The sequence below is a fragment of the Aythya marila genome, assembly GCF_965140915.1.
Source record: "Aythya marila genome assembly, chromosome: 7".
NCBI lineage: Eukaryota > Metazoa > Chordata > Aves > Anseriformes > Anatidae > Aythya > Aythya marila.
Genome location: NC_139048.1, coordinates 32,265,280 through 32,290,325, shown reverse-complemented (window position 1 = coordinate 32,290,325; position 25,046 = coordinate 32,265,280). Strand labels below are relative to the sequence as shown.

The following is a 25,046-nucleotide window of genomic DNA, read 5'->3' as shown; positions in this document are numbered from 1 at the left end:
CCCCACCTACACCCCGAGTAAATCAACAGAAACAGAGAGTGGTGTGCATTTTTCTCTTCTTTTTTTTTTTTTTAACATTATGTTAGAGTTCAAAAAAAAAAAAAAAAAAGAGGTGAACCCAACGAAATTAATAAATATTAAAAGTTAAAAAGCTCTGAATCTGGTATGTACAAAACTTTACACATCGCATCGCTGGTGGCAGCGCGGGAGGGAGCAGGAGCTGGTGGGGTACGAGGGGCGTGGGGGCAGCACCACAAAACCTTGTCCCCTCTGCGGCACCGAGCGCCCCAAAAAAAACAAGGCACCGACCCCCTCCACCCTACAGCAATGAACCACTGCAAAAACTACTGCAAGAAAGCCATAATGCCCAGGACAGCACCGACCAGGGGAGTGCAGCTGGTATTTTTTTTTCAGGGCACCCAGACAGCAGCAGGAGCCGCGGGCGAGGTCTGTGCAGCCTCCCGCCAGGCTCTGCACGGGGTGGGGATGCTCCGGGGAGCGCAGACGGCGCCCGAAGCGAAGCGTTATCTTTGGCACAATAAATAAATGCTGCCCCTCCCGGCGGAGGGAGCTGCAAAAGGGGCAGGGTGGGGTGCACCCCGCTCTGTCCGCGTCCCACGGCGAGGTGTGCTGGGTGCTTGGCTCGACGCGTGGCTCCATGACGTGCCCAATTCGTGCCTACGGGCAGCGGTGCCGGTGCCGTTCAGAGCAATGCTCATCCAGCCTCGACTCGGAGGTGATGGGGGGCAGGAGGAGCCTCTTCACGTCTCCTTGGCCCTTTTGGGATCATTTGAGTTCCTCTGAGCTGCCCTGACCTCAAACACCTGACCATGTAACTGCTGTGGACGCAGCACCCTGCCTGCGCATCCTAAAGGCTGCCAGCACCCCTGGCCACCTCGCCAACAAGCCCTGGAGACCAGGTGTGGGCGCACACAGCACCACAACCCTGCTGGACTACAGCCCGTTCTGGAAAGCGAACTGGAAAGCGGGGAAAAGGAAGAGCACACAATTCATGGGTTTCCTTCCTGGAACCCGAGCACCGAAATAAAACCCTGTCTGCCACCTCTCCTCTGGCCACAAGAGGGAAGATGCTCAACGCCTCCTGTGCTCCCAGCCCTTCACGGCAAGGAAGAGGTGGATTTGGGGCATCCCCCCAGTGGAAGGTCTCCACCTCAGCACCCAGAGCCTCCTCCCTACCAGCACTCATCCCCCACCTTCCTCCTGCCTCCAGGGCCCTTGGGGATCCAGCTCCCCTGCCAGCTGCAGGGGGCCCCGTGCTCCTAAAGTGCTGTGCATATATTTAGTACTCGGCACAATGTTTTAATGGCATTACTCACCCCCCTTCTCCCACCGTAAGACAAAAGGTGGGGGGCGAGAGGGCAGCTCCCACCCGCAGAGGAACCCTAACCCCTTAGAGCTGAGCCCAGCGTGATGCCATGGGCACAGCGGTGTTCCTCCTGGCATTGGGGCTTCCTAGCTTTCCCCACGGGACCCCACAACATCTTGGTGCCCTACAGACACTGGACACAAGGGAGAAGAGATTGGGGTCATAGTCATGGGGACGCTGGAAGGTGGTGTTAGTACAAAGCTGGCCATGGGCAGTATTGGCTAAAAAAGTCACCGCCAGGTGACAGGCATTGTGTAAACCCTGTTTCTGGTCTTTGGCCTTGTCCTTATTGCTCGTGCTATGGTTGGTCCTCGTAGAAGAGGTCTCAGAAAAGAGGTTTTTGAAGGAGACCCCAGCTCCCACCCCAAAGCTGGGGCACCACAAGCACCGTGCCAAGCGCTCCGGCAAGGCGAGGCGGGTCCTGCAGGAGGCAGGGGCTGGCCGGGGAGCCAGGGTCCTCCTCCCCATCCTATTTTGTGCTCCTGCTTGTGGGGAGAGGAAAAGGCAACATTAAAGCCCCCCCGTTTAGCACCTTGAAAGGCAGTGGCCGGTGGCTCCCAGCCACCCGCAGAGGTAAGAGGCCCGTCCTGCAGCCGAGCTGCTTTTTACTCCTTTTGACCTTTTTCTTTTTTCATCCCTGCGGCACTGCCAAAAAAGTGCCACAGCAGGGAAGGGGGGAGGAATAAAAATCACGGGGAAACAGTGGTTTTCCCAGGAATTTCGGGGTGAGCCAGGTTGTCTCCAAACCCTGCTGCCTGTGAAAACCACTGCTGGAAGCGAGGGGAAAGAGAAGGGGAGATGGAGAGGGAGGAGGAGGGAGGAGGAAGGCTCCACGTGGCCAGCGGGTCCCGGAGGGGTTACCTGGCTGCATGGCCCCTGCCCTCGCCCTGTGTCCCCTCCGATGGCTCGCTTGGGGCTGGGGTCCCAGCGGTGGCACCCACCCCAGGTGCCCCTGGCCCTGGGGAGCCAGGGGGCAGCGGGGAAGTGGGGCTGAGGGTTCCTGTGGGGGAGCTGTGGGGGGTACCAGGAGGCGAGGCGGTGACGGAGGCTTTCTTGCCGCAGGACTCGCAGCAGAGCTTGTTGTAGCCGGGGATGGAGCAGTAGCGGGCCAGGACCTCCATCTGGCAGAAGATGGACTTGTCCCCGAGGCAGGGCTCCCCTGGAGAGGGACGGGGACAAAGGGGACAAAGCGGAGAGCGAGCATCAGTGAGCACATGGGGTCAGGGTGGTGTTTGCCCTGACCCCACAGGAGGTGGAAAAAAGTTGAAGGCCAGTGCGTAGGGAAAGGCAGAGGGAAGTGTGGTGGATCCCCAGCTCCACGAGGTGGCAACCGAGCGCCGGGCTCTGCACCAGAGCCGGGCAGGATGAGGCAGCCGAGGGGCAGATTCAGCCCAAGGTGGCTGTGGGACGCATCCTACCCCCAAACCACCCCCACAGGAGATTGCAGGGGGCCCTGGGGTCACACCGCTGGGACAGGGCTGGTAAGGAGGCAGTGAATGAGGACCAACACGGGTGAAACTCCTGCTCTCCAACGGGGGATGGATGATGCTCAACCTCCTCCTCTAGGGAAGCTGAGAGGTTCGGCTGCATCCCCATCAGAGAGAGGAGCACCTGGCAGCGACAGGAGGGCAGACGTGGCCTCCAAGCACCCAGTGCTCACCCTCGGACACTTACTGGGGGAGATCTTGCTAACGGGGTTTTTGGGCCCCTCCTGGGGCACCCACTGCCCTCCGGGCGTGACGTGGTCACTGGTGTCGGCGCTGGCCGTGATGCTGGAGGGCTTCCCTGCAGAGAGAGTGCTGGGTCAGCGGGGCCTCCATGGCTCGCGCTGCGGGCACTCAAAATGGATTAAAAGCATGGTTTGGGTGTTTTGTTGTTCTTTTTACAGAGATTTTTTTTTTTTTAAAGAAACAAGGACCCTCAGGTAATGCCTGGTTGGCCACCCAAAATAAAACCCACGTGCCTAGGGGGCACACAACAAGGCCAGGCCCCCCATACCCCCCGGTGCCACCGCTCTCACCCGGACAGACGGACACGTGGCAGCCCCGGACGGCCTCTGGCTTGTCCCCGTGGCAGCGCCCACCGCTCTCACTGCCCTTGCAGACCACCTGCCGCTGCTGCACGCCGTCCCCGCAGCTGGCTGAGCACTGCCCAGGGGGAGAGAAACCGTGTGGGCGACGGCTCTGGGGACACCCCGGTGGCTGGGAAGGGTCCCCAGAGCCCCAGGCAGCTCACCTGCGACCAGGCTCCTGTCCTCCACTGCGCCGGGCAGGGCAGGCGGCCGCAGGGCCGGCGTGTCTCCGGCCGCTCGCCGCTGCAGTACTTGGCGTGCAGGGTGCGGTTGGTGCCGTCCCGCAGGCGCTGCACGCACTGCACGGCCCGCGCCTGCAGCCCCAGCTTGCCGCAGGACTTGCTGCAGGCGCCCCACTCCTCGGCCACCCAGCTGCAAGGGTCGGGCGCAGCGTTAGTGGCGGGGCGGGAGAAGCCCCCGCTCGCCACGGCTCAGCCAAAAAACTGCTCAGTGAGGTGGGACGGGAGCAGACACACAGCCACCCACCCAACCACCCACCCACCCAACCAACCACCCAACCACCCACCCACCCGGGGGGACTTACGCAGGCTGGGAGCACTCCTGCAGGTTGCACCGCCGGCGGATGGGCTTGGGCTTCTTGCCGTTGTCGCACAGGTTCCTGTGCACCATGCGGTTGTCGCTCTTCCGCCGGCAGCCGTACTTGGTGTACTGGATGCCTGGGGGAGCGGGGTGTGGGCACTGAGGGGTCCCACAAGGCTCCCCGGCCCCCTGCACCCCTGTCAGGATGGGTCCTTGGAGCTCCCGTGGGACCCCAGCGCACCGCAGCGCTTCACCCAGGCTTGCCGAGGATGCTCTGAGGGGTGCTGGACCCCCCCGGGGTGCACGCGCAGAGAGGGGCTGTGAAGGCTAAGCAAACTCAAGACCTCCCCCAAAACTGGGTGTGCTTTGGGGGAAACTGCAGGAGCACAGCTGCGTTTCTGCAGCCAGGAGGAACAATCAGCGCACGGCAAGCGCGGCCAACGCGCTGCTGCGCTCTGCCAACCCAACAGCGCTTGCCCAGGAGCGGAGCAGATCAGGGCTAAGCTGGCGTAAAACGTGAACTGTCTGTCACCCCGCGGGACAGCCCCGCTGCAGCACGGTCAGCGGAGCAAGCGAGGGCTCGGTTCCCATCTCTGCGCGTCCCAGAATCTTCCAGTGTCCACGCCAGGAGTGGCAAGGCGCGAGCCAGCACAGCCTGCTTAAACCTTCTCATTTATTTCAGTACGGAGCCGTGGTTTACTCGCTCTGCTCCTTCACCAGCCTTGTGGCAGAAGGAGGAAAAACCCAGGGGAAATAAACCCACCCGCCCTCCTTCTCAGCACCTCCTGCTGGGTCTGCCTATTTCCACGCAGGTTTTAGTCGCCCGCAAGATGCCGCTCCTTGGCCCAAACTGAACCCACTGCTGTCTTAAACCAAAAGTGACTGCTACAGAGGTGCAAAGAACAAGCCAGAGATGCCCCAAAGGGCTCAGGCACTGCCTGACACCCAAACAACCTCCCAAGTGCCCCCCGGAGCCTCCCACGAGGGGAAAACTACCTCCTCCACACGCCTTGGAGCACTGAGACCAGCTCTTGAGGGCCCACTCGTAGGAGTCCATCTCCTCGAGCAGCACGTTGTTGTTCCCGATCATCGGCAGCAGGTCCTCGTGGATGATGTACCTGTACATCAGGCTGCTCCTCGACTCCTCCTCCTCCCGAGGGACGACCTGGTGGCACAGAGGACAAGCAGAGGCAGGGAATGAGACCGTGGGAGAGAGGAAGGAAAACAGAAGGCGCAACAAACCCCGTTACCACCTCCAGCATGGTTAGGTGGGCTCTGAACACAGAGCCTACCCTTTGGGAACTCACCTCTCCAGTTGCACAGAAAGATGCTGCCCAAATTTCCCAACCCCAGCCTTGACCTGCGTGCCCTCTGACTCCCAAACTCCCCAAATAAATGAGACCTGGATTAAAACACCCTTCCTCAAGATCCTCCCATACCTCCCCCATCCCACCCCAGACCATCTCCCCGCCCTGTCCCGTTGGGCAGTGGTTGTCCCCGATGGTCCCAGAGGATGTGTCAGCCACTTACCAAAACGCTGATGGCTTCGTGCAGAGGGCCGCTGGTTTTCAGGCTCTCCTTGCCGTCTTCAATGGTATATTCCCACTCCAAGCCCATCTCAATGAACACTTTGCTTTTGGCTTCTTTGCCCTTGGCGTTAAGGATGAAGTTACCCGTAGCTTGATTCTTAACAGCTGGAGAAAAAAAAAAAAAAATCAATATTGCAACTACTTCTCCTCCGATCACCACCTTTGAAGTGTTTGAATGACCTAAATAGAAGCCTCTGGGTGGGAATAGTCAGAACAGGGCTCAGAGTCAGTGGAGGGAGAGGTGAAGAGAGCTGAGCAGGGACCAGGGCAGGATGCCACCTCCACCTGGCTCCCCACCTCCCCAGCCCTGGTCCTCAGCCCAGGCTGAGGAAAGCCATCCCAGCAGGACTCACCGATGCTGTGGGATGCCGGCTCCATCTCTTCTATCTGCACGTGCCTCGCCCCAGCAGGAATCTCAAACATCTTCAGAAGACCCACTGAAAGGGGCGAGAGGGGAGGACGGAAAGAGAAAGCTTTCAGGGAAGGAGCAGCGGGGCAGGTGGGTTTGGTCCCCCTGGATGCCACCTCCTTGTCATGCTGCCGTGGGACAGAGGTGGCTCTGGGGGTCCTCGTCCCGCTGCCCCCACTCGCAGGCTGGGCTACGATCGAGCACAGCCCCCTCACCCTGCTGCTTGGGGGTCTTGGCCAAGGTGCCCTTCACCGTCCGGCAGTGGGAGTTGTCCCCGCCGCAGACCCCGCACTTGTCCTCCTGCTTCAGGGAGCCCACCTCCTTGTCGCAGCCGACGTGCTGTCACCCGAGGGGAGAGAAGGCAAACAGGGGTTACGTCCCCATGGCACAGCTGTGCAGTGCTTGCTCCCCACATCTCCACCACCACGATGTGCCTGGCTGCACATTGGTTGGGTCTCTGGGCTAAAATCCACGTCTCCAACCCCAAAAAGTGTTGGGCGAAGGGAAGGTATGAGGTGTGCCCTCTCTCCTGGGCAGGGTCAGCTCCTTACCACGCACTCGCCCCGGACACAGATGCTGTAGGGGTCCCGGTAGCTGCACCTGGTACCGTCGTGAACAACCTGGTTCATGAACACCACGTCCCCTGTCCCCTCGGACTGGCAGATCAGCTCGCACTTCTGGGCATCTGGGGCAAAACACAAGGCACAGGGAGAGAAAAAAAATTGAAAAACGTTTGCTGAGATGCATTAGGCTGGGTGAAAATAGAAACCCATCTCAGCTTGTGCCTGTGAGCACAGCCAGACTCCACAAGAGATGTCCGGGACCTGGCTGCTTGACATTGGATGATTGTTTCCAGCTCTGGAGATTTCTACAACCCAACTTCTGCACGTGTGGCATAGCCGCCAACCCAAAGCACTTGCCACCAGCATGGTTTCTTCTGGCAGGCAAGGCTACCGATGGCTTTTTGGGTGAGAGCACCAAGACCAAGAAGGTGGAAGGGAGGTGCACATGTAGGTATAACAGCACCCTACAGCTCCCATCCGTGGGAGAACTGCAGACGGTGCTTCCACTGAGGGCTACATCAACCCCACGTGCCTGCAAGCTGGCCGTCACCTCCGGGCACCCAACCACGGATGGAGCAGGTTCTCGAGGAGCCACTACCACTCACCGTCGTGATGCTCGTAGGGCAGCCACGCGTGCTTGCTGTTGTCGTGGGTGTAGTAGGAGTTGCGCTTGGAGCACTGCTGGGCACGGAAATCCTCGTAGGGCCCCGGGCACTCCTCGCTATTGCACACTTGGTGCTCATAGGTGGCTCCTGGGCAGTGGCGCCCACCATAAGCAGGACTAGAAAATAAAACAAGGGTGTTATGAGAGCACTGGGGTGGGGATGCTGCTCAAGCACGGTGCATCTCCAGCTTGCCCAGCACGCTGGAAGCCAAACGTACGGCGGGTCGGTGCAGCTCCGGCTGCGGGAGCGCACGCCGCCGCCGCAGGTCCTGGAGCAGGAGCCGAACTTGGACCAGGAGCTCCAGCCACCATCCTGGCTGTACAGCTGCTCCGACGTCTTCCAGATGCAGTGACCCTTGAAGCACCACTGGAAGAGAGGAGAAAGAGGGGTGGCTCAGTCTCAGAAGAGGAGCAGAGACAAGCAGGACCTTTGATTTCTTCTGTAACACCATATTTTTGAGATCCTGGCCTAGTTTTCTCTCTCTGGTCATAAATGACCTCTTATTACCCATGCAGATCCTCTAGCAGGCACTGAATCAGGCCTGAGTCCAGGACTGAAGCAGCCCATGGGTGTCTCCCTACTGGCTCAGGGGCACCCCAGCCAGGTGGGATGAATCCAAACTTCTGCAACAAGCCCCCAGACGACTTCATTTGCACCCAATATTCAGCTTTCCACATCTCCTGGCTTCCCATTCCCCGTTCTCTGAAGCTGCAAGTCCTTCTGTATTCATTTAGTCATCATTAAGGGCAGATGGCTCAGAAGAACAAGGTCCTCACCCGAGCACAGCCACGCTGGGCAACCAGAGTGGAAAATGAGGCATAAAGCTACTTCTTCAAGCAGGAGAGATGCCAAAAAGCTACAGCAAGGGGGTGGAAAGCCAAACACCCCCCGACACTACAGGCATGGCCAGTACCTTGCCCGAGGAACACTCGGTGCCATCCAAGGGAGGCCCCTTCTTGGTCTTGCAGAAGTAGGGGTTGTCCGGGTGGCTGCACCACAGCTGCTTGCAGGGGTCAAAGGTGCGGAACTGCAAAGCCAACGCGACATGGGGGGTGGTGGGGCTCCCAGCACCCGTCCTACCCCATGGAGAGCCTTCTTCCAGGGCAGGAGAAGGCCCAAAGCTCCTGGTGGGTGCAGGCTGGGGTGATACCAGCAGGGCAGGGGCTGTACTCACTGCTGTGCAGGTTTTGTAGCCCACGCCGAAATCGAAACGGCACTGCTCGTCCATGGAGTAGTTGATGCCCGGCAGCTCGGGGAGCACGGGCCACTGGTGCTCAAAGGGGTCGTCCAGAAGGCAGTCGTAGGAACTGTTGGATGGGGGGCAGAGATCTGGGGGGCTTCGCTCCTTCCCTCACCCCCAGCCCTCTCTCCAAACCCGGATATTACAAAATCCCAATTCTCTGAGCTCCATCAGCAGCCAAGAGCAACCCTACGACCTGCTCTGCCTTCAGGGTTTCCTGCTACTCTGCACGGCCCCGACACACAAAACCGCTCTGTGTGTTTCTACGGCCTTTACGCAGCACAAAAAAATAATGGGTAGCCTAAGGGCCTGGCACAGTCACGCCACGGGAGAGGAGGAGGAGTTCAAGTCGACCTACTGGATGTAGCGGTTGAGCTCCTGCTTGCTGCAGCGGGACCAGTGGTAGCGGTGGAAGGCGGCCTGGACCAGCGGTGCCATGATGCTGCCCATGCTGGTCTCGTCGGCACACCGGTTGCCTTGGCCATCGTGCTCCATGCCCAACCTGTTGGAAAAAGCCAGCGAGCCAGGTTTCCCACGGGCCGTGGCTTTGCAGCGAGCCTTTTGGGCAGAAAGGGGTGCAGAAAGCTCCTTGGGTCAAGCATTTGCATGGCAATAGCTCTGTCCCTGTCACCTACACATGGCCGGTCTCATGGGCGACCACAAAGGCAGAGGAGAAGCCATCCTCGTGGTTGAGGGTGCAGCTGCGGAGCGGGTGGCACATCCCCGTCACCGGCGCGTAGCCTGGAGAGAGAGAGAAGGAAGGAGAGAGGAGGAGAGGAGAGATAAAGCTTTTGAGAGAGGCAAAAATCAATAAATGCAGTGATAAGCAAGAGCTGAGCCAGTGGTAATCCATGGGCAGGTCCCTGGGAACACAAGCCAAGGGAACACAACCATGCCAGAAGAAGCTTGCAGCAGGAGCTCAGGCACAGAGCTGCACCTCCAGCACATACCTCGGCACTCGGTGGCCCCGGAGAGTCAGGCTGGTGCCCATAACCCAGCCAGGGGTGGACACAGAGCTGGTCACCCTCGAACAGGACCGTCACCTGGCTGGTGGTGCCCCACGTGGCTGCAGGAACCCTCCTGCGAGGCAGGCACTGACGATGAGGACCAAGGGGCTTTCCGAAGCAGCCCGCTTCACTAGAGGTGGTCATAGTTTTCCTAGGAAGTGGTTGTTTTTCCTCTTCCCCACATTCAAGTGGGCAAAGAGACATACTCAACACAACAAGCCAGCTCTCAGACAGCAACTGCTCACCCAAATTGTGTGCTCCATGGAAACCTCAGTCAAAAGGAGAGCAAAAGTCAAAGTAGGAGCTTGAGAGCAAGACTCAGGTAATTGGGTTTAACCACACAGTAATGAGTCAAGTCCTGGGCAAATCGTTTTAAAGGATTTTTTTTTTCCATTAAACTTTCCACAAGAAAGAGCAGCGATGTGGAAAGTTTTCTGTATGAGAGCAAGTGTATTTTGTCTGGAGTGAGAACGGGATAAATTCCCAACCAAGGAGGCTGTCGGTGTCTGGCAGTGAAACGGGGCAGGGGAATACAGAGAGGTTGGTGGCTCCAGAGGGCAGGCACTGCCTCTCATAATTAAGACGTGGTGAGAACTGGAAGAGGTAACAGGGAGAACAATGATGAGAACTACCTGAAAAATACTTAATTGACACAGACCAGGCCCGCCTGCAAACACGTATCAGACGCAGAAGTGAGGACATGCTGATGTCCTCGCTTTATCAACAAGACACAAACCAGTCTCCCGCTTCCTCCACACGCATTTCCTTCTTCTGCACGGATATTTTCCACCTGCTTTCAGTCCCTCTGACCATTTCTCCCACCTGGGCATGCTCAGGGGCCAACCACGCATGACAGTGGTGCAACAAATTACACCTTGCAAAATTATCCGTCAGAGGAGGCCAGAAAGATCTCCAGACGTGCCTTCTACAGAGGGACATGGCACTCCCCTCGCTCAGCCGGGGCTTTGCCACCAGGAATTCGGCATTTACCACCACCTGCCCGCCACCCAGCAGCATTTATCTTGGAAAAGCAGAGCCCACGTGCAAGGGCGGCGCAGCTCAGCCTCTGCTTCGCGCCCTCCGGCTCCTCTCCACTCCAAAAGCGAGGATTGCATCAGCTTTCCAAGATTACTCAGTGCTGGCCACCGCTGCTCCCATCCATGCCGAGAGCTGCTGCCAACACCAGGAGGTTTTTATAAGCTCCCCGGGGCTCGGCTTGGCTCGGCAACAGAGAAGAGGGAGGCTGCAAACCACGGCGCTCCGCACGGCCGTGTGCCCAGCTTCACCTGACGCTGTCACCGGCACAGGGAGGGAGGCACGAGCTGTGTCCGTGAGCCCCCAGGGATGGACATTTTGGCTCCCTTCCTCCTGCCAACGTGCCAGAAAAGCTCCTCTTGCCAGTGCTTTCAGGCACAGTCACCTGGCCAGAAAGGTTCTAGAAAAATAGAATAAAAACTGGTCTTTCAGCCAGGGTGCCTCATGGCACCAAGACGAAGCTCCCAAAGCAGGAACCACCCAACGTGGGCAGCTGGCAGGGTGGTTGCTGGAGCCACTGCAGCCAGATCAGGAGGCTCCTCTGCTTTTGGATGGCCAACACCACCTTCCAGTGGGCTTCTGCTGGATGTCCCCCATGGTTAATTCCTACTGAGGGTTATGGGGAGGGGAGGACTCCTCCATCTCTCCATCCATCCACCTCCTCCGTCTCCCAACCCTCCAGAAGGACCCACACTACACATCAGTGTGCGTAGAGCTACCGGCACGCTCGTGGCCTTAGAGGGAACATCCTGATGGAGACATGAGACCTTGCCACCAGCAAGTAAGACCTGCTCCTGGGCTTAGCAATGCTCCCGTGTCCAGTTGTAGGAGGGTCAAGAAACTGACCCATGCGAAGCCAGGTTTTAAAGGTCCCTGAGAAGCTCCCTTTGGTATTCCATCTTTTTTTTTTACACCATTTTTAAACTGTTTAGGGCATTTTGGGACAAGGCGAGGACTGGTGCACAAGGAATAAAGATGCTCTTTTATCCATTGAGGTGGATGTCCTGGATTAATTCTGCATTTCTTCTGCTCCACACAAAAAACACCCATTTTTATGGCTTTTTCCTAGACCCTGCTGGCCAATCAGCAGCCTGTGCTTGCGAGAAATCCTCTCCCCTTGCTGGCTTTCCCCCAGCAAACTGCACGTACCTGATGGAGATAAATACAGTACCTTGCATACCTGCGGGACCAAAATCTTGCCTGGTGAGGAACACGGCGTGGTCGTGGTACTCGGCGTGCTCTGGGTCGGAGCGCTGCTGCGAGTGAGCCCAGCGGCAGACCTGCTCCAAGCTGCGGGATGGGTTCCCTCGCTCTATCAGGCTGACTGACTGCGTGCAGGAACAAAATAAACAAACAAATAAATAAAATTATTGTTGTATTTTTTTAAATCCACCGCCTGGATGCGCTGGAAAGCAGAGAGCATCCCGACTGCGATAGAGCTTGACCCAGCAGGTGGAGGTGCTCCAGGGCTGTTTTAGAGCAGACACCCTGATTTTCATCTATTTTTCTTCAAGATGGGCATTTTGCAGAGGTGCTGACGACAGCCTCCCAAGGGCTGAGCTGCACCTCAGTGCCCCAGCTGGAGCTCTCCTGGCGGGCAGGAAGGACTCTGCCCTTCCCATGGCCAGTAAATGGAAGCCACGGGGATTTTTCCATGGGGATAGGAGACAAAATGCCCAACCAGAGGGCTTTCTGAGACAGGTGGAAAGCTCGGCAGTGACCAGAAATAAGCGCTAAAGTAGAGCGGGCTGCGCTGTCTGCACCGTGTCATTTTCCAGGACGCGCTCTGGAAGCATCAGAGACAACCGGCGGTAAGCTGGGATCCTGCCTGGATCCAAACATCTGCACATCGCTCCCACGTCACCCCCTGAACCTAAACAACGACAGAGCTGGACACGCCAGCTGCCTCCAGCGCAGGGTTTCGGGAGGATTAAATCATCCTGAACAGAACCCTTGAGTCCTCATCCCTCCGGTTGCTGGCCACAACCCCACCGCTCCGAATCCCTTCCCCTCCATACATCATCCCCCGGCCCCGAGCACGGACAGGGCTGGGAGGAAGCCAGACACGCTGCTGGCTTTTGTGCATGGAGATGACGTTCCCGGTCTGCCAGGAATCTCCCCAAATGAGCCTGCCTCTGTTCTTATCCCCCTGCTCCTGAGAACCATCGCTGGGTCTCTAGGATGCGCTTGTTTTTTTCCTGGCCAAGCAGAAACAAGCAGGGCTTTTCCTCCAAGACCTATTGGGGCTGCTTTGTGGACCACACACAGATATGACCGCGTTGGACTCATTAATATTCTTGCTAGAGCAATTCACGTGGTGCAGGAGCTTGCCACAAAACCTATAGCAAACTGCGCTGCTTCACAGAAAATCTTTTGGCTGCCGCACTCAAAAGAGCCTTAAAAACAAAAAGCAACCTGAGAAACCAGGAGAAACGTCCCCGTGCTCACTCTGCCCAGGCCATTACAACTGCTAAATCCTACAGTGATGCCCCAGGGCTGCAGAACAGCCAGGCAGGGCTGCTGGGACACGAGATGGTGGCTTCAGCTTCTCCTCGCTGACCTCCACCTCTTGCCAATTTGGGAAGCCACCTTCATCCCATGGTTTATGGGATCCCAAGGGTCCCACAAACACCATTGGGACCCTTCCAGCTGTCTCAGCAGGTGACACACGGCTGCACAGAAAGCCCCACGGCCACCCGTGATGCTCAGGATATTTGGGGTCCCCCCACTTCTCCTGTCCCAGCTCCGAGGACAGGTTGGCCACACCACAAGCTTAGCAGAGGTGGCTCTCCAGGGCCTCAGGCTCCAGAAACCACCCGGAGAAGGGTTCACGTTCGTCCCTGCTCTGCACAGATGTCAGCACAGGCACTGTCCTTACCTGGCGGTATCCCACCATGATCATCCTGACCAGCACGATGTTGATGTGAACACCCAGGGACTCATCGTGATAAATTTCATCCACCTGAGGGGGAAAAAAAAGCAAAGCAGAGGGCAGCTCAAGGCCTTCACAGCCCTGAAGCAGGCCAGTGCCTGCAGCCGCTTCTTCCTCCTGTCCTCTGCGCTCCTGCATCCTCCCACCAGCTCCCCACTCCTGCGCTCTGCTGGAAGAAGAATGGGTTAAAATAATCACCTTTTGGGGTTTTTAAAGCAAAACATTGGGAGGCAGAGCTGACGGGGGTCCAACGTCCTCCCTTTCCAGGGATCCTGTCCCATTCCCCCCAGGAAGGTGCCTTCCGTTCCTGTAGCACCAAGCACCGTCCACCTTCCCAGCCACAGGGAGATGTTTGGCCACCAGCTGAACACATAAATGAGCAGATAAACACACACCCCCCGAAAATCATTGCCTCCTGGCAGGGAACACCGCTCCCCAGCGAGGCCCGGGCCCGTTCTCTCATTCCTCTCCCACTTCCCAAGACCTCCCAAGACCAGGTGCAGAGAGCGCGTCGTCTCCCTCCTCCCAGCCCAGCTGCTTTGCTTCTTGTTGCTCTTGAAAAACCACAAAGCAAACCAGCCAAGTCTGAATAAGTGAAATTTCCCAGCAATCGGTGGCTCAGATGGCCAGGGACATCCCTGGTCCTGTCAAGAGCCTTTCCCCTGTGGACCTCCTCCACCAAGAGCATCTCACAGCGAGCCTTTGCCCCCTTGAGAGCACAAACTCATCAATAAAAGGAAACCCTTGGGCTTTTAATGTCCTTGAAGTTGGTGGGAAGGGGAAAAAAAAAGGCTTTTCAGGGAGAGGCGAGAGATCTTATCAAAGCAAGGGCATTACTCAGTTGCAGCAGTGAGTCAAGTTTGACCTAGCACCTCAAAAGCCCCCAGGAGAAATCCACAGGAGAAGACAGCACAAGCAGAAGAGCAGGGAGGGCTTGTGAGTCAGTGCCATGTACACCAGCATCTGCTGCTCTGCAAAGGAAATCATGAGTTACAGCCTTCTTTTTCTGTACTTCAGCAAGAACAAAGCCTGAAAGGGTGGCTTTTCCCCCACCCGCTCTGTAAGCGCCACAAAAAGGATTTTTTCATTCATTTTTTAAACTCAAAATTTGGAGCTCACCTCCCCTTGTTCCCAAAGGAGGACCCAACAGCGTCCTGCCCCATCACCCCAAAAGCGATGTGGGGAAAATGATTTCCCTTGGCTCTGCCACAGCTTTCCAGACTAGAACATGATGTTTATAAGCCAGATTTACAGTGTGTTGTTTTTTTTTCTCTTCCCTTTTCTATTTTTTTTATTTAAGCTTACGCTTGAAACGGAGGGCCCTGCCTGTGACAACTGACGCAGATGCGGCACGGACCCAAGGCTGCGATTTTCCAGGCGACCTGAGAGCTTTATGAGACCACGATTGACAGGCCGGGCTTCTGTCTGAAAGCCCGAGTCAGTCCATTCCTAAACCCATGGAGAGCCAGCATTAACGCCGCCGCGTGACAGCCGCTCTGGGCTGTGCAGAGAGGTACCACCAGCCCTGATCCTGCCCCATCTTGAACGTGGCAAAACAGCTGAGAAAAAATAAATAAGTAAAGCCCTAGCAGATAAATAGATAATAGATAAAGCTACTGTGTTGCTGCGGGTGCACGGGCTGCAAGACCTGCGGGGAAAAAGCCTTTTGCCCAGCATGGAGAGGCACCGCTGCACCGTGTTCCCTTCGCTCACTGCAGTCGAGATGCTTCTCAGTGCCGTGCTTTAATGCATTTGGGAAGAATAAAGAGGATGGGAAGGATCCTTTCTGAAGCTCTTCTCTGGGACGTGGTGCGGAAAAATTCCTGCACTCGGGCGCCGTGGACAGTGAAACTCATCAACACCCACACAGCACTGTGAATCTTTCCTCTTCCATCCTTCTCCTTTTCAGTCTTGATGGAGAAGTGACTGCAGGCAACAGCAGCAGGACCACCAGCAGCTCATAAACTGCTCACAGAGGGACCAGGACACGAGCAGCTGTATTATTGCAGGATGCCAATCCCCCAGGGCTTTAAAATCAGCACGACACCATGCGCTGGCAGCAGCTGAACAGGGTGCCCGCTGTCTGAAGGGAAGGGATCTACCCAGGTGTTTTCAGCCCCTCGGCAGGGCACCGAGGGCTCTGTGCCCCCCAGATGCCAGCTCTGCAGTGACCTTTGCAGATAATTCAGAAAGCAGACGTGGAAGCAGACTGCCCAAGGCTTTCTGTTTGCTTAACCACTGACGGAGGCGGCCGGGGCTTGTTCCTGCAACCCCACCCGCAAGAGAGCATTTCAGAGCAGGGAGGAAGAAGGGATTGACACGAGTCCCCCTGCCCTCTGCGGATGCCATTAGCAAGTCAATGCCTTCGAAGAAAATCCCTGCAGAAAGCCCCCGCTCAGCAGATCGCCGCTGGAGGGACAGATGGTGCACAGAGCTCCTTATCTAACGCCGTCAGATGCCCGGCCTCTGCATCGCCGTCCGCTGCCAAAGAATGCTCTCCAATTTCACTGAACAGAGAAACAGCGCAGAAAATGTTTTAAAAGCCCAGCCTAGCTGCGTGTCGGGGCCACCAGAGCCGGACCTTGGGACCCCAGGGGGCAATGCCAAGGGAGAGCAGAGCGGAGACCCCGCTGTGTCCCAAGCCCACGGCAGACACCCGCTCCCCGCGGCGAAGCGCACCGCGGCCGTCTAGACTTCCCCGCTCTTGAGGGAAGGCAAACAAAACGAGAGCACGAGAAGAATTTGCCAGACGAGCAGAATAGCTGACATTTCAAAATCCCAGATCTTGCGGGCAGCGCAGCCAAGTCATCTTCGGCTTTCCCTTATCCCCCTCCTTCCCTCTGCGTGCCCCTACGCGACAGGCTGTGCTGTCCCAAAACCAGAGCAGCAACCACACCAGCCTATATTTGGGGCAGGGAGTAGGGGGGGCGAAAGTGCATGCATGTGTAAGAACAACACCAGAGGTATTTTTTGTTGTTATTACATTGCTAGCAAGGAGGCGGCTCGTGGAGCAGACTTTTATTTTATTTTGCAAGCTCCACGGGGAGGAAAGAAAATCTCTGCCGATTTAGCCCCAGAGTTAGGTAACCCCAGGTTAAAAATAAAGCTGGAGGCTCGCTTTTTCCCCCAAAACTATTGTACGTGGGGTCTTGGTAACACTTTTTTTCACTTGCAAACAATGAACCTCCCGATGCGCCGGAGGGAGCACACAAGTCGCAGCCTGGATCTGACTCATGGGGTTTCCTTAGTAACCCGAAACAATGGGAAAACACCTCCGTGCTGTTACCCAAATTCCGGGGATGGCCCCGGCACCCGGCTGTGCTGGTGGGAGAAACCCCACCGGGTGCAAAGAGGTCCCATGGAGACTGCAGGGGAGAGGAGCTTGTGTGCGCCGCGTGGACACGAAGACGACAAAACCCTACAAGGACTGCGGGTTCCCGACGTTTGACCCAAACCACGCTGTCTGACCCCATTTTGCCCAGCCAGGCTGGTGGCTTTGGAGCGAGGCTGTGGTTTTGGAATGAAATGTGCTTTGTCGGGCACCTCCAGCCTCCGCGCCAGCCCCAGCCCACCCAGGACCTCCCAGCTCCACCACCGCTTGGTACAAGCTCCTCCAAGCCCACAGCTCAGCCTTCCCCAACTCCACGGGGCCACCCTAAGCCTTGAGGGCATCGGGACGAGCAGTAGGAACCCCAGCAAGAAAGGGAGCTGACACATTCTGCTCCCCAAAATCACATTTCCCATGGCTGGGCTTTTAATCACCCTCGTTTAATGGGGCAACTCCAGCTCCCACCCAACCCGACTTCGGGGAGGCATTTCTCTGCATTATCCTGTTGTTTTTTCCCCCCTCTCTTTCTTGACATTGCTTCCCCCCCCCTCGTTATTTAATTCACTAAAATCCCCGGCGCTGCCTTTATCTGAGCAGCCAGCACCCCGCGCATTCCCTCCCTGAAAAGCACTGCCTCTAAAGCATGAAATGCGGCTGAAAAATGGCCTTTTGATGCGAGCTGGCAGCCCCCAGGCACTCCGCCCGGCCCCCGGTGGGAAAGGGCAATGAGCTCATCTCCGGCACCCGAAACGCGGGAAGGGCCCCGGGTCAGGCCGGGGACCCCGGGGCACCTCCCGCTTGCAGGATGAGTTAATGAAAAAACAGGGGAAAAAAAAAAAAAATGTTCCAAAAGTGGATTTGTGAATACGGTGCCAGAATTTCAGAAGCCCTGGGAGAGAGCGGCTTTCCCACTGCCCTGCCCACCTGCAGGACCTCGCACCAGCAGCAGAAAAGCGCTGGAGATTACAAAGCTGCAGCCAAGGCATCAGCTTTTTAAAAGCAGCGACTGCTCCGGTTCCTTCTGTGTGTTTGGGGCTAGCCACGTGAAAAAGAAAACACTTGGGGTTGCCCTAGCAGCGGGGCAGACGGGCTCATACCTCTTCTACAAGGTGGCAAAGCAGCCAATCCTCACCCCTCGTATGGATAATTTACCCTCCGCCACTGGCACTGCGGCTCGAGGCCTGCCTGCCAGGGCAGAAACGCTGCCAAAACAAGCAGGAGAGCAAAAAAAAAGCAAAACAAAACACACAAAAAAAAAAAAAAAAAAAAGCAAAAGCATCCTCCTAGCTCAGTTATTTCGGAGCTGGCTGCACCTTTCTAACACTTCCCATGGCCATGCGAAAGAGTACTAAAAATAAAAATAGAGCAGAGGACAGAGCATAGAGAACTAAACCTCAAAAAAAGGTCCAAAGCACCAAAAAAAAAGTATTTTTTTTTTCTCTCCCTTCCCAGTTTCTGAGTACCCCGATTGCTATTGCGCAGCATTCCCCAAGGAAGCCACTCGAGGTAACGCTGGAGAGCAGCCACGCTCGTGCACCTCTGCCTCGCGGGGACAGCAGCTGGGAGAGGACGGGGCTTGGCTTTGGAGGAATTTCTCGCTGGGTCCCATCTGGCGGGCAGATTTCTCCTGCAAATCTGAACAATCCTCCTCAACAGATGGGGACCTTTCAAAACAGAGGAGTGGAAGGCACCAACCTCCTTCCCAGAACTCGCTGAGATCTCGGGCACACGCTCACAGGGTGATATAAGTTGGAGGAGACCTTCAGGGCCACCAAGTCCAACACCAGCCCAATCCAATGAGTCCCACCACTAACGCACACCTCTTAGAGCCACATCCACGCATCTCTGGGACACCCACGGGGACAAGGATCCCACCACAACCCATCCCAATGCCTACCCACCCTCTCCACAAAGAAATTCTTCCCGACACCCACTCCAAGCCTCCCCTGGCACAACGTGAGAGATGGCAACGGCCAGCAGAAAGAGGAGGTGCCCTGGAGGTCAGTTAACCCCCAAACCCTCGCCGATCCCCCCCGAGGAAAGCCTTACAATGTTCATGAGGGTGAGGACGTAGTTCTGGACGTGCTCCTTCCCATGGAAGCGCACCACCGAGTCGTCCACCGCCAGCAGGACCTCGATGTTGTAGTCGTCCTTCCTGGCGTGACGCCTCTTGCGCTCCGCCTCGCCCAGCCGCTCCTCCAGCAGCTCCAGGGAGTTGGGGAGCTCGCCCACCCGCAGCCCGGGCACTAAAAAGGTGGCAGAAGGAGAAAAAGAAGAGTTGGGGAGACCCGACACAGACCCTGCAGTGATTTGGGGGCTGAACGGGGCATGAAGTGACTTGCTGGCCCCAGAGGAGGTGAAGGAGAGGATGAGGGGAACACATGCTGCCGGTGGTTCACTCCGTTTAAGGAGACTCAGCTGGCCTGGAAAGCCCCAAATTTCCCCCAGAATGAGTTGTGGAAGTGCTGCAAAGCCAAAAAGAAGCTCGTGATGCTGGGGGACAGGCAAGCCCTCGCAGTATAGAGACAAGGTGGTTGGGGGGCACCTTCCTGGAGCACCCCCCATCCTGGCACGGCCAAGGACTTTGCAAATCGCAGAAAACAGCACTGCAATTCTAGCCGCAATGCTTCCAAAGCAACAAGCCCATTTGGGAAAAGTCAAAACCACAGCTCTGCTCAGGGAAGGCTTGCTAATTGCCAGGTTAATTGGAGGAGACGGGCTGCAGGCCCTACCTTCGGCGCGGAGGCGCTGCCGGATGGCCGAGCGGCGGTACACCACGTGGGCCCTCCCGCGCGCCTCCGTCTCCTGCTGCCCCCGCTCCAGCGGCTCGATGAAGAACTCGGTGCTGTCCGTCCGAATCAGCCCGGCCTGCATGACGAAACAGAGGAAAAAAAGGGAAAAAGGGGTTGTTTTTTTTTTTGTATGTGTGGGTACACACGCGTACCAGCTGTACTCATAAAAGACTGGTGCAGGGCAAGGAAGGGGAAAAGACATCCTGAATAAACAGAATGTCCTGCTGCTGCCCCACCATGCTGGTTTAAGGTCCACAAGAAACCATTGCTACCCCACATCTCCTCCTGGCTGCGGAGCTGTCTCACCACACAGTTGGACACCACAAGCAGTAATTTTGGACGTTACATCATGTTAATTCTGTGATTCACGGGGTGAGCTTGCTGTTTCGGGGCTAAACGGGTTTGTTTGACCACTGCACCATTCGGGAGAGCCATCCTACAAAGATGCCCAATGCCTCCACCTTGCCCAAACCAGCTTTAGGTGCCAGCCAAAAGTCACCGCATGCACTGGGCAGAATCCATTACAAGATTCACACGTGATGAACCTCAATTTCTTCCATAGATGGGGGGAAAAAAAAAAAAAAAAAAAAAAAAAAGAAGAGGGGAAAACCAACCAAAAAAAACTGACCACACTTCGAGTTATCTCCTTTCTATGGCTCTGAAGCTCCTTCCCTTCCCATCAACCAGAAGTTCCTCTGCCTCCTTCTCCCTGCTGGCGGTCACAGGCTCTCCCAGCTCTCCCCACACACATCCCCGTCCCCAAGCCACATCCAGATGCCACCAGGAAGGAACGTGGCCGTCTCGCCGGTGCTACTGACGGCGATCGCAGCAGGGAGGAATGAAAATAAATACTCATCTTTGCCCGTGAAGTTTGGAAATGAACGCAGGGGAATCCCTTCAGCCCAGAAGCTGGAAAGCGTTACGAGTCCGACTACCTCCCAGACCAGGGGAAGATGAATGAGATGGCAAACGCCATTGGAAACATTGTCCTGGCTACCAAGTGCTCCTAATTAACGCCAAGCTCCCACAAAACCTGCCTGGCCGTCGGCCCGAGCACTCCGTGGCGCAGGCAGCACCTCCAGCCCGATGGTTTTCGGAGATCTGAGGACAAGGTGGGACGGGGCCATCGGCGCTGAATTTGCTGGCACCCATCGCACAGGCGCCTGGTTGCTCCTCCAGGGCTGCCTGCTGTTGAATCCCTGCCTGGAAAGCGCAGCAGGACGTATGGATATGTTCCTAGAGCAAGGCCTCCCGCCGTACGTACCTACTGGAGTACTCATCAGGGTTGTTGGCACAGCTTTTTTCATCAAATAACGATTCGGAGACGTGCTGCATGGGGCTGGGCTCTGCCAACAGCAGGCTCCCCCTGGGCCACCCGGTCCCCCTTGCGTCCCCACGCTCGCCGTGGCATCAGCCAACCTGGCTCCGGCACGCTTCGTCAAATTTCCTGCTCCACTTCAGTTTTATTAGCTGCTGAACTCCTCTGGAAAGCAGGTTTGGGTATTTTTTTCCTCCTTCAGGAGGAATTTCGCCACGCTCGGCCGTGCTGGGCCCAATGTGCCTGACACGTGCACCTCAGGCCCTGCCTGCCACACGTCCAGGCCGGCTGCCCCAGGGGACACGGGGGGGACCCCAAGGCCACCAGGGCAGGACGTGACCAGAGCCCTCCCCACTACCCTGAGACGAGCATCTCGGGCTCAACCAGGAGCACCAGACAAACCAAGATGGACCCGAGGGGAGCCAGCCCGCAGGCCAGGTCCAGCAACAGTTGGGCAGAGGCTCTAAAAAATGCAGTTTTACCCCCCAAAAATCCAAATTTACACAACACCTTTCAACGAAATGCAGCATCTCAGCTATTATCACACTTCTTCTTGCTGCCTGCAGCCCCTGAGGTTTTGGGCATGGGGTTTTACAGCACCCGTTCCCCACAGATGTAAAAGGGGAAGCTTTGACTGCAGACAACCTGATTTCTTTTTCAGGCATACACCTGCCCCACCGAGGCTGCCAACAGCAAAAACAGGCATTTTGCCACCCAATTTCAGACCCTCCCCTCCACCAACAGGAGCTGCTGAGGTTACCCCACACAGGGAGGTAAGCCAGGCACCCTCTCCTTGACAGAAAACCCGGCGGCTCGGAGGGCAGAGCCCCGGGCAGCCGCCCCAGGCATTGCAAACACGCTGGGATTGCGCACGCCTCAACGCGCCGAGCATTTCCCACCGACGGGCGCCAGCTTCCCCGCTGCCACCCTGGCGCTCCCCCTGCTTCCCACCTTCTACCAGGGAAAAGGGAAAACGTTCGTTTTGCTGGAAGAAAAGCCAGCAACGGCGCCTCTGCCAGCACACGGAGGGTGAAGGCTTTTTTCCAGCGATGGCAGAAAGGAGCTGGCCTCGTGCCACCGGGACCCACGAGCACCCCACGAGCCACGGGGATGCCCCCAGCAGCTCCTCCCCGACCCCAAGGGGTAAAAGGTCCCCCGGGACCTCAGGAAATTCTGACGCCTCCCTGCAGCCAAACCGTGGAAAAATTAATAAACCCCGCTACGCTCAGCCAGAGAAGCAAACAGCGTGGAGAAGGGGGGAGCAGAGACGTGCATATGGATTTTTCCTATGCGCTTCACACTTAATTTGGACAAAAAGTCCCAGAAAGCGGCACTGCATGAACGCACACCATGCTCCACACCCTTTGCATCCAGGGGTCACACGAGGAGAGGGGCTTTGGGCAGGGGCACGGAGTCTTTCTCCATTAACTGCTGCTCCCCAAGGCTTCTGCTGCCACCCTATCCCAGGGAAATGGGGTCAGAAAACATTATTTGTAGGGCTTGTAGCTTCGGTTCAGGATGAATGACTGCAGGGAGCAAAACACAAGCACAGTGGCTGTAGAAAATGACCAGAATAATTCTTTGCCCTTCCTCCCCAGCAAAGGATGCGAGATGTGCAACGAAGGGCAGAGGAAACACAAAGCTGGCAGGCGCCCCGCTGCCGACAGCGCAACCCCGATTGCTCCGAATTCTTCTCCCCCTGAAAGTCACGGCAGCCCCAGCTCGAGTCCGGCCACACGCTGCTAGAGGAAAGCCGGGTTGCCTGCAGCGAGATGCGTCTGCTGGGGGAGACTTTCTGCCGAGCGCTGCTTTAGCGTTTAGGAATTTGGTGGCTTGGACCAGCTCTGAAATCGTGTTTTGGAGGACAGCATCTTCCCACCCTGCTCGCAGAAAAAAAAAAGGCAGATTTGCACGCATGGGTGCCTGTGGCAAACAGCAGGCAGGAAAGGTGCCATGGGCTTGGCATCTCCAAAAAAAAATTACAAAAAAAAAATAAAAATCATGTCATTACATGGCTAAATGTGGATTTAGGAAATGCTTAATTTGCACTGTCTTTTTCAAGAAATGTTTTTTTTTTTCCTCGTTATTTATAATCTCAGTGCCTGTTTATACACAACATAATCTCTCTGTGTACACATTTGCAGTGTCCCAGAGCACTCTGCCCAACCAGAACAGAGCGGTCCCGCGCCTCCCACGCGCGCCATCCTGAGACTGGAAAAGCAAAAGATGCTCGAGGTGGACACATCCCAAAAATCCCACCATCTCCTTGCTCGCCATGCCACCGGGAACTGCATTTGCATGCAACCTGCCTTATGAACCCAATTCCCAATGCAGAGGCAGCGCTACTGGTTGCTTGCCGGAGTCATAGGAAATATCTCCAAAGCTTTCAAGTGTGTCCAAATTCACCAGCCCCAGCAAGATCTGGGTCACGGAGAATTTTCTGCAATTTCCCAGCCTCGTCAGACTCAGAGGAGAGGCTTCCAAAATTGTGGATGATGAGCTAAAATTGCTGGCAAAAAATAAGCTGCTGGATGTATGCGAAATATTTATTTCTAGCCCTGCTGCTCTATCATTTCTGCTTGTATAGTAACACCACGCGCTGTATAAAAAGAAAGGAATGCCAAATTGTTTGTGCTAGCAGCCAAAAACAGCTGAGGAACTGCCAGAATAAAACAATAAAAAAAGAAAGGGGGGGGGAGTGAAATAAGTTTAGTGCAACCAAATAGTAACCTGGGAAGCAATACCGGGAGAAAATAGCAAGCACTGTCATGGAAAATGAGGACTGAATTGGGCTAAATTGGCTCAAAGGAAGTTTGAAGAGCAGTGATTCGAGATATAAAAAAATAAGGACAAGTTTTTAAAGTGCATCAAAAATAGGAGCCCCACGGGCAGGTCAGAGGCTGGGGATGAAGAGGGAATGCAGCCTGCCCTGAAAGCTCTGAACACATGAGCTATTGCCATAAACACCACAGTGCTCCCCAAAAAGATGCTCGGAGGAAGCAGGAGCTCACCCCACTTTGGTTAGGAAGTGGGACATGTGGATAAGAGCCCCCAAAGCCAGCAAGGGGCAAGCGGGGAGGAGGCAGCATCACCCAGCTCCCCGCGGTGGTACCCAACATTTCGGCGCAGCATCTCCAAACCCCACACCTTGAGATCCTCGCCTCGAGCGACCCGACCCGCCGGCCTCGAGCTTACCAGCCCGTCGCAGTTGCTGATGGCCACGGCGGCGCCGGGCATGCCGGTGACGTCCCCGGTGAAGAGGCAGCGGTGCCGGAGGGGCTCTCGGAAGAGCACCCCGAAGTCCTCCTGCCACTCAGCCACGGCGCCCGGCGGCACGAGGCGCAGGTTGGGCCGCAGGCGGAGGTGCAGCTCCTTGCCGAAGACGGTGACGTTGAAGTAGAGCGAGCGGCCGGCGGCCCCGCCGCGCCGCGGGGACCCATGCAGTGCGTCGCGGGGGATGCGGCGGCGGGACGGGGCTGGGGACGGGGGGCAGGTGGCTTCGGCCGCCCTCGCCGCCGCCGCGCCGCCGGACACCACGTGCGAGAGGAAGCGGCCCCGGCAATCGGCGCTGAAGGGCACGATCACGCCATACTCGCTCAGCTTGCCGGACAGCAGGAGCTCTGCGGGGACAGATGGACGGACGGATGGACAGACGGACGGATGGACAGACGGACGGATGGATGGTTGGATAGATGGATGGATGGATGGAGAGGGCTCTTGGGGAGAACCCAAGCGCAAACCCCACCACGTCCCTCCGCTCCCATCCTCTCCGCTGCCAACCCAGCCGCCCCCTACCCACCTCCTCTCCCCTTCCCCGGCCGGGCAGGACCCGGTGCTCGCCCCCCGCCTCCAAAACCCCCTCCCCAGCCCCACTCCCGGCTCTACCTGGGGCACCGGCGGCGGCCAAGCAGCCGTGCAGGGGGACGAGGCAGGAGAGCACCAGCCGCAGATAATCCATCGGGGGCCGGCGGCTGCGGGGCGGGCGGGATGCGGGGCGGGCGGGGAACGGTGCCCGCCTCCCCCCGCGCCGCCCCCGCCGCCGCCGCCGCCGCCCGGGGCCGCCCGGAGCCTCCGGGGAACGGGAATGGGAACGGGAAGGGGAACGGGGACGGGAACGGGGACGGGAATGGGGACGGGCGGCGCCGCGCTGCGCGCCCGCGGCCGTGCGCG

The 25,046-nt window shown here is 57.1% G+C and overlaps 1 protein-coding gene across 2 annotated transcripts; it reads right to left on the bottom strand.

Annotated features, from left to right (window-relative positions):
• Positions 1 to 112: 112 nt before the first annotated feature.
• ADAMTS14 (ADAM metallopeptidase with thrombospondin type 1 motif 14) lies at positions 113 to 25,046 on the bottom strand. Of its 2 annotated transcripts, none has more exons than XM_082765259.1 (22): positions 24,762 to 25,046; positions 24,072 to 24,496; positions 19,499 to 19,634; positions 18,816 to 19,012; positions 13,385 to 13,468; positions 11,678 to 11,834; positions 9,100 to 9,205; positions 8,823 to 8,966; positions 8,399 to 8,531; positions 8,138 to 8,251; positions 7,442 to 7,590; positions 7,165 to 7,340; positions 6,548 to 6,681; positions 6,212 to 6,335; positions 5,941 to 6,024; positions 5,529 to 5,692; positions 4,995 to 5,163; positions 4,003 to 4,135; positions 3,623 to 3,830; positions 3,408 to 3,534; positions 3,062 to 3,172; positions 113 to 2,546 (listed from the first exon to the last, which is right to left on the bottom strand). In XM_082765259.1, exons 1-22 carry the CDS (start codon positions 24,832 to 24,834, stop codon positions 2,245 to 2,247), a joined length of 3,450 nt encoding a protein of 1,149 aa, XP_082621385.1. In that variant the 5' UTR covers positions 24,835 to 25,046; the 3' UTR covers positions 113 to 2,244. The 2 variants fall into 2 exon arrangements, with proteins under 2 accessions (XP_082621385.1, XP_082621386.1); XM_082765260.1 differs by having other exon boundaries at positions 11,687 to 11,834.